Source organism: Coniophora puteana, assembly GCF_000271625.1.
Source record: "Coniophora puteana RWD-64-598 SS2 unplaced genomic scaffold CONPUscaffold_8, whole genome shotgun sequence".
Classification (NCBI taxonomy): Eukaryota; Fungi; Basidiomycota; class Agaricomycetes; order Boletales; family Coniophoraceae; genus Coniophora; species Coniophora puteana.
In genome coordinates this window covers 372,697-384,962 of record NW_006913060.1, presented here as the reverse complement: position 1 = coordinate 384,962, position 12,266 = coordinate 372,697, and the positions used below count along the sequence as shown (strand labels likewise).

The window sequence follows — 12,266 nt, the reverse complement described above, 5'->3', positions numbered from 1 at the left end:
TCATTTTCTCAGTTCACAACAGGGAAGATCCGCGAGGATCGCCTCGCCTCCGCTGATCAATTGAAAGAGCATGAGGACGGACGTCCAAAGCGACGGGGAACTCCCAGACGTGAAGAGTGAATGCGCGTGGTCGGCCCGGCCGGGAGCAGATGCTGATGTCGTAGTCGCCAACTGGGATGGTGAGAATGCACGTTTCGTCTTGGTTTCGCCTGTGACATAGATAGCAGGTACGAAGATAACTCAGCCAGTGAGCACGTAAAAGCGAATCAGCGAAGCCAAACGGGGGCGAGCAATAATAAGCTACGATCATTGCCTGCGGTCAAATCTGAATCTGGTTTGGGGCTTGCTCGACATCAGGCCTCATCAGGCCGCCGGTGGGGATCAAGAGCAGGGCTGTGGTGTTTATTCTTGGTTGCGCGCGCATCATGTTTGAGAACATATCTTGTTGGAGAAAAGAAGCACAATTAAACCTCGACTTCATTGGCTTTCACTTGAGCAGAACGATCGGCGAAGTAGGCTCGGACAGGTCCGATATCATATGGTGACAAAGAGAGAAAATGTTCACACTGCGCAGAGTATCGCCTCGGAGCAACGAATCGAATAGACGCCGAAGGGGACCGATAGTGCACGTGCTTGATGGTGTTGTCTTGTATTGTCTGTTGTGTGTCACCCGTGTTGTGCCTGGAGACGGCCGAGCGTGGGGAAATGCGATGATCCTTCCGGATGCGGGTGCACGTGGGGGCGCGCTTCGCTTTGGAGCGCCCGGAACGGAACCTGTTCGCCTGTCGTCGCCGTCGTCGACTCTCGTGTCCCGACCAGCTTTTCGTCTCTTCGACTTCCCCAAGTGTAGTCGAGCAACAACACAAGTACCAGCCAACGTTTCAAGTGCGCTGTCCTCGATCGAGCGACATCATTGTAGACTGACTACCCGCCGGTTCAGATAAGCGCCAACTGACCAAGCAGCAAGGGCTTCAGGCAAGCTTCCGAACGCACGACATCTAGACACGCATCCTGCCATCTCAAGTACAGTGACTCACGAATCTACCAACTCATAAGCCAAGATGATGCTCTCCCGCCGCGCCCTCTCCTTCCAGGGGCCCACGTTCTCCCTCCGTCGCGCCGCCGCCGTCCGCGCGCTTTCGTCTCGCGCAAGCGCTATCCTTAGCGAGCTCGACATCCCCACCACCGCCACCGAAGTGCCCGGCGTGTACGATGGCGCATGGAAGGGTTCCGGAGAGATACTCGAGAGTAAGTGCCCTACTACGGGCGAGGTGCTTGCGCACGTCCAGTCGGTACGTTGATCCTCTCTTGCCCTGCTTGTATGCGTGGAGCGCTGACGAGTAAACGTGTCCTGATGGTGGCGGTGATGGTGGGTGGTGGTCTGGACTCGATGAAACCAATAGGCAACGCCACAGGAGGTCCAGCAGACCCTCGAGAAGTCCAGGGAGGCGCACAAGACCATCCGGACCATGCCCGCTCCTAAGCGTGGCGAGGTCCTTCGCCAGGTCCGCGAGGCACTTGCTGCCAAGGTGTGTTGTGACTATCTGTGCCCAGACGTGTGCCGCTGACGCACGTTTGACTAATGCGTGGGTGTGCCGGCACTTCCATGATTGTATGCGCGTCGCCTCCCTAGCGCGATGTTCTCGGCGCCCTCGTTTCGCTCGAGATGGGTAAAATTAAGACGGAAGGTGTCGGCGAGGTCCAGGAATTTGTAGATATCGTGCGTATCGATTTCTTTGAGTGTGCCAAATGTAGCTAATGTCAAACCCTGCAATACCCTTTTTGCGCGCCGCCATTGCTTGTTTGGCTATGGCTATATTGTCTGCGATAGTGCGACTATGGGGTCGGCCTCTCCCGCATGATGAATGGCCGCGTTGTCGCCTCCGAACGTCCCGGACACACCATCTACGAATGTGCGCTCCCACCGCCTCTTTCCAAGGCCATTGCTGACCGGCTGCTCGCTGCCGTATCCAGTACCTAACCCGCTCGGTGTTGTCGGCGTTCTCACTGCGTTTAATTTCCCCGTCGCTGTATATGGCTGGTAGGTGCTATTTGCTCTTTTCTTGCCCCAAAATACTCATCGGACGCGTGCAGGAACTTTTCCCTCTCCTTCGCCGCAGGAAACGCGACCGTCTGGAAGCCGTCTCCGAGTACTCCACTCTGCGGTATTGCCGTCACGCGTATTATCGCTGGCGTGCTCGAACGCAATGGCATCCCTGGTGCCGCCTCGTCGCTCCTCGCTGGTGGCAAGGACGTTGGTCTGGGCATTGTGAACAGCGAAGACGTCCCGCTCGGTGCGTAGCCCGTATTTCTTCCGCGTGCCTGCGAACATTTTGGATGGATTCTGATGATGCTTCTTTTGCTTCCCCTCCTTTTGGTTTGGCATGGGATGTCGGCATTGGTGTGGCTCTGATGCTCGTCGCATTTCTCTCATGTTACCTTGGTGAAATCCTTTTCTTCTTTGTGCGGCCTTCCTCCCTTCCGCCCCATGTCTTCTGGGCCATGAAATTGGCTTCTTATTTCTATCGACGTCTCCAAAACGGCGGAACTCTGCATCTTCGTCATGGGCGCCATGCCTGCGTGCTGTGATTTTGATCGGTCAACTGGTGGCTGACGCTGACGGCATTATTGCTGGTCTGCGATCGCGATTGATGGGTTCATCTCATTTATTCATTCAAATTGCCTGTTCTTTGTTGCCCTGGATTTGGATTGCCCGTCGTGATTGTGTTTTGGATTTGGCCATGGACATTCCCGCCTTGGTTCGCCCGTGGAAAAAGTGTCATTCACGGGCAGCGAAGCCGTCGGTCGCGAGGTCGGCAAGGCGGTTCAAGGGCGCTTCGGGAAGACCATTCTCGAGCTCGGCGGTAACAATGGTCAGTATCTTCGTACGCCGACCGCCTCAGAGATAGTGGACTAACGTCCCATGTGTGCATCTCAGCGTCCATTGTCATGTCCGACGCGGACCTGTCAATGGCGCTGCCCGCGATTTATTTTGGTGCTGTCGGCACTGCTGGTCAGCGCTGTACGACAACGCGCCGGCTGTATGTCCACCGTGACATTGCGCCGCGCGTGCTCGAAGAGCTCACTCGCTTGTACGGCACGGTCCGCGTCGGTGACCCGCTTGACGGTCGTACTTTGCTCGGACCTCTGCACACCGCCCAGGCGGTGAGCACTTACGGTGCTGCGGTTGACCGTCTGCGCAGCTCAGGCGCTGAGATCCTTACTGGCGGTGAGCGCTACAATGACGGCGCACTCTCCGGTGGCCACTTCGTTAAGCCCACCATCGCTGTGCCCAAAAATCCTCAGCCGTCGTCGGCGAGTGAGATCTGGCGCACGGAGACGTTCGCGCCTATCTTGAACGTCGCCGTGTTCGACGAGCTCGAGCAGGCGATCGAATGGAACAACTCTGTCCCCCAAGGCCTGTCCTCCAGCCTGTGGACCCGCGACATCCGTAATGTGGGTCGCTGGTTGGGTCCCGAAGGCTCGGACACCGGAATTGTAAACGTGAGTAACTGAACCGTCAATTTTTTCTCGGCCTTCTTTTTGCCACTTTGCGCTCTTTTCTTGGTGGTGGCTTCTCCCGTTACTTCTCGCTTTTTCCCCACGTCCCCAGTCTAAGAGGCACCTAACCCACGCTCTTTGAACAAGGTTAACGTTGGTACAAGCGGGGCGGAGATTGGAGCCGCGTTTGGGGGCAACAAGGTAAGCGCCCGGCAGTCTCCCTGGTCCCTGATTTACACGCTCAACGAACGATCTCCACCCAACTCCCCCTATGATCTTCTTTGATGTTCGCCATCTTCATCATGTCTATAGAGCACTGGATGGTAAGTTCTGCGCGATCAAATGTCTCTCATATAGTTACGGCATGCTGACGGCTCTTCGACCTTGTGTAGGGGCCGCGAATCTGGTGGCGACGCCTGGAAGCAGTACGTGCGCTGGAGCGCGTGCACTGTTAATTTCTCGGACGCAGCGCCGCTGGCCCAGGGCGTGGACTTCTCCGGATGAAAGATGGAGCAGACTTTCCGTATAAGACTAGGCCTAGAAATACAGTAGGACTAGGAATAGCAATGAGGATACGACATAGGGTGGGTAGAGATCACAATGCTCGCGTGGAGGCGATCGAAGGGCCCGGTGTCTATTTTTGCTCGGACTGTGCAGTGACTCTGCTTTGGATTTATATAGCCATTGGTTGCAGGGATGGATGGGACCAGAGGACACGCGGGGGGCAATAAGCTGGTGTTGTGGCACCGGTGGACGAGGTGAATAACAGCGGAGGAACGATAACGACATACGCATCAGGACATGGGATCAGGCAAAAGGATGATATATGACCGTGAGAGCGCCCGGGCTGTCAGCGTCCTTCTGCATCAGCGAGGAGACCGAGACGAGCGCGAGCGAGCGTCGAGCGGGCAGTGGATAGGATGAGCATGATTTCAGATATGGGTTTCTCCGCGCCTGGCCTGTTGCCGTCCGCGTTGACCGTAAGTAAGCGGCGGGCGGGGGAGGAAAGGGTGCTGACGCGAGCACGGTGACGAGGATGATGGGGTGGTGCGGTGGCAGTTCTTGGAGGATATCTTGGATCGCCGATCGAACATGACCAGATTAATCTTGACTTTTGGTGGGTGGTGGGAGGAGACGTGGACGCGTTGTCGAGCTCGAGGCGGTGCGTTGTGCGTTTCTGGTCGTTGCCGGATCGCTAAGGAGCCGCGCCTCCTCTCCCTCGCACAGAAATGACATGACATATGCATACCCGAATCCCGTATCCAGCTGCCCCTGCCCTATCACAATATTAACCTCCAACCAACTGGACCCGCGCTCTCCCCTTCCCTCTCCCTCTCATCCCGTGAACCACCTTCCTCTCCCTCTTCCGCATATACGCACATATATAAGACTCCGTTGATTATCTTACCACACCTTTAACTCCACCCCAGCACCCAAGTCCACTCGACCCTGACTTAACACACAGCACGGCGCTGGCTTGCTTAGCTGTCAGCTCAATTCCATCCCACATTTTGGCATCAACTCATCTTTCCCGCAGGCTTATCCTACCTCTCCTCCTCATTTCCCCTCTTCCCCTCCTCCAATTCGTCCACCCTGTCGTCCTCTCACCCTAATCTCCTCCAACCCGCCGTCGACTCCGTCGCCCCAACCGTCCACCCTCCCCAGGCTCGGTCTCCAGATATGCAGGTAGACGACCTCCCCTGGCCGGAGCTTGGTAACGTCTCCCGTGGCGCGACGCGCGGCAACCAAGGGCAGAAGGGCGCCCTTGGTCCTCCCGACGCGGACGGCCGTTGTGTCCTCCAACTCCGCGTCCAACCAGGCGTCCTCTCCGTCAAGCTCAATCGCAAGTCCTCCGAATGGTATCGCACGCTCGACAGCGAGGTCAACCGCGCCCTCAAGCTCACAAAGACCTACTGGCGCAAGGCACGTAGACGGCAGGACTAGTGCGTTCATTCATTTCGGCTGTCAGCTGCCACCATTGCGATTTGCGTTGCTCACATATACGCGACTTTTCTTCGTACCTTATTTACTGCGTGCTACCTACCTGCATATATGCGTGCAGTGACGCGAGGGCGGACCAGGACCATATGGAATTGCATGAGTGGCTTCAGCAACTCAAAGACAAGACCATGTCCCATCTCGAAGTTCTCATGCAAAAGGGCGATATTCAGGGTCCGCCATACGTCATGCCAGACGACATCGAGCTTTCGTTCCTCCGCAAGTTCATCGAACGACATAACGCCGGTATTCCTCACAACCCGCGTCTTCGCCATCTCGGGCCTGGCGCTGCACCAATTCCGCCTCCGGACGACTCGATGGATTTGTCGATGGCGGAGCTGTCAGACGGAGGGAATGGATATTCGTCGGCGATTGTCAACCAACAAGTTGCACGCTTCCAGCCAGGTGAGTAGAATTGTTCCCGACGGTACGCGTCAGTGGAGTGGCAAACTTGAGGAGAGCTGCGCTAGCATAGCCTGCGAGGCGGTGCCGCATATATGAGGAGTGGCCGCGCTATTACGAGAAAGAGAGCAGATCTTTGTTTCTAACCCACACTTTTCTCCTAAAACAGAAAGCATTTCGAGCGTATCGAGCCCAAAATATAACAATCAATCGCCCGCTACTTCCAATCGTGCCCACCTGCTACGCACAATGACCTCGTCACCAGCGACGGCAACCTACGAGCAGCTCGTGCAAGATGCACAGACCTCGGGTGCGTTCTGTTCCCGTCTTTTTGTTGTACCGCCATCACTGCCCAATCCCGCCATCATTCTGCCCATCATCAAATTTTCCGAGATTCTCGGACGGCCGCACCGCTGACTTCTTTTTCCATTTTCCATTTATCTTCCTTCTTTCACACGCACTGCATTTGTACACGCCACACACGCTGTACTATCCACGGACAGGCCAGTTCCTTCAGGACTCCCGGACTGCGCTCAGTCGCGCGCAGGCACAGACTCAGGAGGCGTTCCAACGGTATACTGCATGTCTCGAGGCCGAAAACCGCGCACGGCGAGACGTCGCCAACGCGGAATCGCACCGCGACGAAATTAGTACGTTTGCGCTGCCTCCCTCCCATTTTCGTGCGTTCTGACTTTGGCTCCTGTTGTTTTCCCCTCGGGCTTTTCTGGTCCTGCTCCAGTGGCCGCCCTGATTTCTCGCGCGCAGGGTGGCGGCGCACAGGGACCCCCACAAGGTTTGTACTTTTAAGCATGGACCCGAGTCCTTCGCCTCACCGCATCTGTTCCACGCAGTGTATTCACGACAGCCCTCGTTACCCCATGAAGACCCATCTGGTGCATCTGTCCCACCAGAGGTACGTTAGGCTCTCTCGGCTTACGGACGCACACATCAGTCGAGCGGGGCCGATCTACGTGCTAAACGTGCTGATCGCAATTGTTCTCCTTTCGGTCTAGTATCATCATATGGCTGAACGGCGACAGTCGGCGGACGAGATGATGGTCCCAACGCAGCACACGCACACGCCCAAGCCGCCAGAATGGCGAACTTCAGAACTCACCTCCGCGTACGGCGCGGCGGGGCTCGACATGCAGCAGCAGTCGGAGGTAAGCTCCCGCCTCGCCCCATTTCATTTGCGTCTGAATCCTCAAACGCCAGATGCGCTCGTCCAGAGACCCGGGCCCCACCACCACCAACACGCACACCTACAACAGTCAAGAGCGCAAACACTCGCGGAGCTGGGAGCAGCAGCAGCAGCCGCATCCGGGGGCGTCTGGCCAAGTTGATGTCGGTAGTATGTCCACCCTGTCTGTCTTCGCGTCGTGCTCAAACCGTTTCTCAACCTTCGCGTTGTGTTCTTCTCCTACAGGTTTCCAAGATGATCTTTCACTCCTACCCCCGCGCAAGCGACCACATCATATGGTAGAGCGGATCAACGTCCTCGGCCCCGCCCCACACCACCACCAACACCACCACCCGCACCACCCACACCACCACGTCACCCCGCTCATGTCCCTGCCTTAATTGTCACAGTGGCGCTCAATCTGAGAAGCATCGAGTAGGCGGAACATTTGTCTATACCTAGCGTTATCTCCCTCTTGGATGGACTGGTCGGTGGAACGTTTTTGGCTTGTTACGGGTTTTTTGGATATCATTTTTCTTCACTCTCTTTCCTCACGCACACCCTCCATGAACTCGCGCGCACCTCCCCTATTATTGTGCCGCTATCTCTGTAAAGCACACCTCACGCTTACCCGCATCGTTCTTGCTTGCTTACTGCTCCTCACTCTGTCTCCCCGTTATCATCTCGTTCCTGTATCGCTCGCCCCCCGTCCCCTCTATATTATGTATCTGTCGACGCAATACTGCGACTACTAGAAGCAATTACAGTACTATATGCTACACAGGATTGCTTCGTATTTGGCGATGGAGATGGAGCTGGCGAAACTTTGAGTAAGTCAGCTGCCTCGAGCGATTCAGCTTCGTTGGCAGGCACGGCGATCTTCGCGCGTCTTCTTGGGTGCCTCCAAGGCAACCGCGATGGTGAATCGAAGTCGGCAAGTTGCGACGAGATTAGGCTTGGGTGTGCAGTGCTCGAGGGGGGGAACTTAGCAATGGATCGGCGGAACATGAACAGTGTTGAGAGATACATCCGGAGCCAGCCAGGCGGTAGATGCGATCCAGGTGAGGTGCCAACTGATCAAAGCTTAACGGTTCCACTCGTTCCCAGGTCGCCGCTGAGTGCCACCGTCTGCGCATGCATACGGCCTCCTACTGACCAGCGATTACGACACTCGTGACTCCGAACGAGCGCCTTGCTGCCCTTTTAAAGTGATGGGGCTGGCAGGCGCGAGACGGCGGCTTGGTGAAGCTGTGTTCGCGGAGGATATGAATGTATATATAAGTCTTGGACAGGGCCACGAAGGGCGCCTTATACAGTAGCGAGGAAGAGAGAATAGCCCGTGATATGAAGCAGCAGGTAGCCTTTCCTGGGCAGAGTGAGCGCCGACTGCTGAGCATCGTCACCCGTGCCGCTGATCCCCTTGGTTCTCACTGTCAGAGCGTTGGGCGCTTCGCTCACTCAATTGAAGGCCATCTTGGATATGGCACAGGCTCTCAGGGGCCTCGTGTTGCTGCGATGCGATGGTAGCTATGGCGTGGGGCTTCTATCTATGTATGTGTGGTGGGCCTCGAGGACATGTGCATGTGAGAGCATTTGGCACCGTTTGCTAGTGGCGATATGATGGCATCGATGCCTGCGCAGTCGGGATGCAGCACTAAGCTGGATCGTCGTTCTGGTCAGGCGCTCCAATAACGCTTTGAAGCGAGACGGCTTCTTCAGGGCGAAGGGGCACGTTGGGAAGCGTTATGGCTTGATCAACGAGGTACAAGGAAGACGATCGAGCGACGGGGCCGGGTCCGTACTATTGCTATCAATAGACTGGTATATCATCACTATTACCGTACTGGTAAGGACTTGTTGTATGTATGAACGGCCCCAAGGCTTCTTCCTGGGATCACCATCATCACGACCCTCAACAGTGAGAGATCTACCTGACCCGATTGAGGAGATATGGGCAGATTGATGGGCCCTAGTCATCTGGGGAGCTAGTTGGGTATAATGCGCGGGTTTTATTCCTTCTCTGGCTCTGCGTCTCAAGGGGCACGGCCACCGCAGGAAACTGTGGATGCCCAATTGAGCCAGATGATTGGCCGGACGGTTCTTCGACCTTCGCACGCACCTCTCTCCCCCGGCCGTGAGGTATCGCTAGCGCTCTCAGCAGCCGGTGCGCACTCGTTGCCCCTTTCCTGGATCAAATCTATGAATCTACGGAAAATTCCAAAGGGAAACACGGCACTCGAACAGACCGACCGTCTCGCCTCCTCTGGCCGGGCTTCATCGATAATTCGCAGTCGCAATCAAATGAACCTGTGAAAGCCCATGGCCCTCGGGGTGAGGTGCAAACTCACTCCGGGTCTGTACAGACAACAATGAATCGGCGACAACCAACAGATAGCACGGCGCCTCTTGTATTTATGTATATCTTTATTCTGCTTTCGTACTTCTAGCGTATGATGGTAGAACGTGACGAATCAATATCACAGCTACTAGCTCAGGATGGAACTCAGGTCCATCTTTTTACGCTGGATAAGGCAGGATGGCTCCCGACATGTGACAACGGCGCGAAGACGTGGCAATGCACGGTGGCGCGCAACTTCCTTGCCGACTTTGTCTCTGCTAAAAAGCCTGGATAATTCTTGGATAAATATTTCATTTACATATCCAATAGGAGGTAAAATCCTTGAACGCCTAGGTATGGACGAGAGTGTAAAGCGAAGTATGGTGCTCAGCTTCACAACGGGATACTTTTTCCTCTCTGATTTGTGGAAACTCTGAGAGGCAAGCCTGGTTCAAATTATGCCATCCTATGGCTCACAAGCGACACTCAATGGGCTAAAAGGCGACTTCAAGAAGACAACATGCCTATAACCTTTGCTTTCACCGCCAGTACAAGCGACGTGTATTGAAGGGTGTGCAGACTCTCCACCGATCTGTGAATGCCCTCGTTGTTGCCGCTCCACTACGTCGCCATGATTGTTCTTGTTGCACCGGAGCAGGGGGACAGAGGTGAAACGGGATGCATTGAGACAATGGAGTAGGGAGGGTCGGACCGAGCCTTGAGGAAGACATGATGCAGTAGTTTAGGGCCGACATGGTCAGCGTAGGCAGTACTTAGCGTGTTTTCGCGTATTCGTAGGTACTCATCTCAGCTATACGAGGTGTCTCCTCGTCGTCTTCTCCAGGGGTACCCACTCCAACATATTTAAAAGAGCCACTTGACCAGGTTGGAGAATTCCCGAGTCGCATGGTTCATCGTGTTAGTTTTCCGGCCGCCCGCTGAGATAAAGCGCCAAACTCATTGCACACACTCTGATGCGCACTGCACGATAGTATCTACCCACATTCAGGATTTATGGATGAAAGGAATCCCTTGCGGCTGTGCGTCATGTACCAAAAGCATCGAACTATGTAAAGAAGCTGTGATATCACGTTCTCAGCAACAATCTGAAAACGGAAAAAGATCTTATTTAGCCTCTTGATCAAGCTCTTGATGCTTCTATTTGTTGGAGTTTCAGCCATCAGAGAATGAACGACATTACCAATGTCATTTCGAAACAGAGGTAGAATTGTCTACGACTTATTATCATACGACAGCAGAGTAGGCGAATACAAACGAGACTTGTTTTCTCGCCTAGTTGCATCACGGTCTCGGGTCAGGGTGGCAAAGTGGCAAAAGCCCTTATTTGAATTTATATTCAGAGCATGTCAGACCCAGCTGCCATTCCCTTGTGATGAACTCCGGGGAAGTCAGATTTGCCACACTACTGGCTTTGATTTAATATTCATTGCGCTTGATCTGACGCAACGTTGATTCTTTTGTTGTTCAATGACAGGCTTATGTCATAATGTGTCGCACAAATAGACGGCTGCATGAAGTTTGCAGTTCCGAAATTCCTTCCTTGCAAAAGTGGCGTGAACAACTTGAAGTATCTCCGCATCAACAAGATTTTGATGTCTGGCTATCTCGGCGTCTGCCGTGCACTAAATGCGGTTATGTAAACCCGGAAATTTGCCCCGTAAGGGTTTTTCCGGTAAACATCCGTGCAAACTCATGTGTCACTTTGTGTTGATTTCCTCGGAGGTTGTTGACATTGGCAGGCCACCACTGCACGTTTCTTTGTCATTGTCAAGATCATTGCAGAACGTGATGTCACTCGGTTTGATCAAATCGCTTGCGTACTTCGGCATTCTTCGGGACCGCCAGCAAAATAGTGAGTGTCTTATCTGATATCCAAGGTTGCCTCTTGATGCTGATCGTCGCCATCGGTCAACATGCAGGTGGATGCATATGGGTGATACAGGCAACCGAGTTGTGCGTGCGTCGCACACATTCCCGGCGGGCATCGGGAATCTGTGAAGTTCGTGTCCTGTGACTAGCTCAGATATAACTTAGACTTGGTGACTTTGACCAGATAATCTGTTGGGAGTGCCTTCACGTTGACACTCCCCGAGATATCGAAAGTCGCATCTACGCGGAGACAGGTACGATGACTGGAGCTGCCACAGGTCATATCTTAGGCTATCTTAGGCAATCCTTCCTAAAGGAAGTACCTGAGTGACCAGCAAGACAGACGCCGACGGGAGTCGGGGGCAATGATGCATCGCCTTGTTCGCCGTCTGATACCCGAAACGCTGCGTGTGGGTCTTTATAGGCTCACAAGCGCCTGTTAGCTTTCGCGAGTATGCAGCTGAGGATCCGTTCCGCTTTCAGGATCACTGCAACCTCGTCGCTCTTTCCAGGCCTTTGGAAATTACGCCTCATTCTCTGTGGTTGTGTTTTGTTGTGTATCCGACACAGGCCCCAGTTGTGCTAGATGAAAGGCTGTTTAAGATCCTATGCAGTTTATATGTTGCAGCTAATTTCGTCCATACCATATGTTACTGGCTTTCAAAAGACATTGGTTCTGCAACCGACCTGAGGCTGGAGCGCACTACGATATATTTAAATGGAGGCTATTTTCCCTCCTCGAATCGGGGCGCATTGCGCTAGCACTGGTGGCAAGGATAATCTGTCGACGAGTTAATTGTGCTGATGAAGGCGTTCGCCGTCCATTACGCCGACGGCAAAACACTCTCCACAGTCATACTGCGGTAGTACTATGGAAGACTACGGTCACGCCCGGAGACCATGTCTAACTTCTCATCAAATTCAGCCACTGATTACGGCCATCTCAAACTCTGCTTA

At 54.3% G+C, this 12,266-nt stretch overlaps 2 protein-coding genes across 2 annotated transcripts; both read left to right on the top strand.

Moving 5' to 3' along the window:
* The first annotated feature begins 793 nt into the window (after positions 1-793).
* On the top strand, positions 794-4,953 carry CONPUDRAFT_106150 (NAD-aldehyde dehydrogenase). The gene is made up of 13 exons (XM_007771762.1): positions 794-885; positions 941-1,292; positions 1,404-1,529; positions 1,634-1,720; positions 1,832-1,913; positions 1,975-2,041; positions 2,095-2,294; positions 2,778-2,873; positions 2,939-3,504; positions 3,649-3,702; positions 3,814-3,824; positions 3,894-4,663; positions 4,729-4,953. Exons 2-12 carry the CDS (start codon positions 1,062-1,064, stop codon positions 4,003-4,005), a joined length of 1,632 nt encoding a protein of 543 aa, XP_007769952.1. The 5' UTR covers positions 794-885; positions 941-1,061; the 3' UTR covers positions 4,006-4,663; positions 4,729-4,953.
* Positions 4,954-5,086: 133 nt separating this feature from the next.
* CONPUDRAFT_82951 (uncharacterized protein) lies at positions 5,087-7,787 on the top strand. The gene is made up of 9 exons (XM_007771761.1): positions 5,087-5,444; positions 5,564-5,904; positions 6,071-6,211; positions 6,405-6,551; positions 6,641-6,694; positions 6,753-6,814; positions 6,915-7,064; positions 7,117-7,252; positions 7,328-7,787. Exons 1-9 carry the CDS (start codon positions 5,182-5,184, stop codon positions 7,480-7,482), a joined length of 1,449 nt encoding a protein of 482 aa, XP_007769951.1. The 5' UTR covers positions 5,087-5,181; the 3' UTR covers positions 7,483-7,787.
* Positions 7,788-12,266: the final 4,479 nt, after the last annotated feature.

Bases quoted from the DNA above. Each gene is read 5' to 3' on its own strand.
- CONPUDRAFT_106150 (XM_007771762.1), top strand. From the start codon at position 1,062: ATGATGCTCTCCCGCCGCGCCCTCTCCTTCCAGGGGCCCACGTTCTCC. The intron at 1,530-1,633 runs GTGTGTTGTGAC...TCGCCTCCCTAG, and splicing joins GCGAGGCACTTGCTGCCAAG to CGCGATGTTCTCGGCGCCCT. The intron at 1,914-1,974 runs GTGCGCTCCCAC...TGCCGTATCCAG, and splicing joins CGGACACACCATCTACGAAT to TACCTAACCCGCTCGGTGTT.
- CONPUDRAFT_82951 (XM_007771761.1), top strand. From the start codon at position 5,182: ATGCAGGTAGACGACCTCCCCTGGCCGGAGCTTGGTAACGTCTCCCGT. The intron at 5,905-6,070 runs GTGAGTAGAATT...CTCCTAAAACAG, and splicing joins AGTTGCACGCTTCCAGCCAG to AAAGCATTTCGAGCGTATCG. The intron at 7,065-7,116 runs GTAAGCTCCCGC...CTCAAACGCCAG, and splicing joins ACATGCAGCAGCAGTCGGAG to ATGCGCTCGTCCAGAGACCC.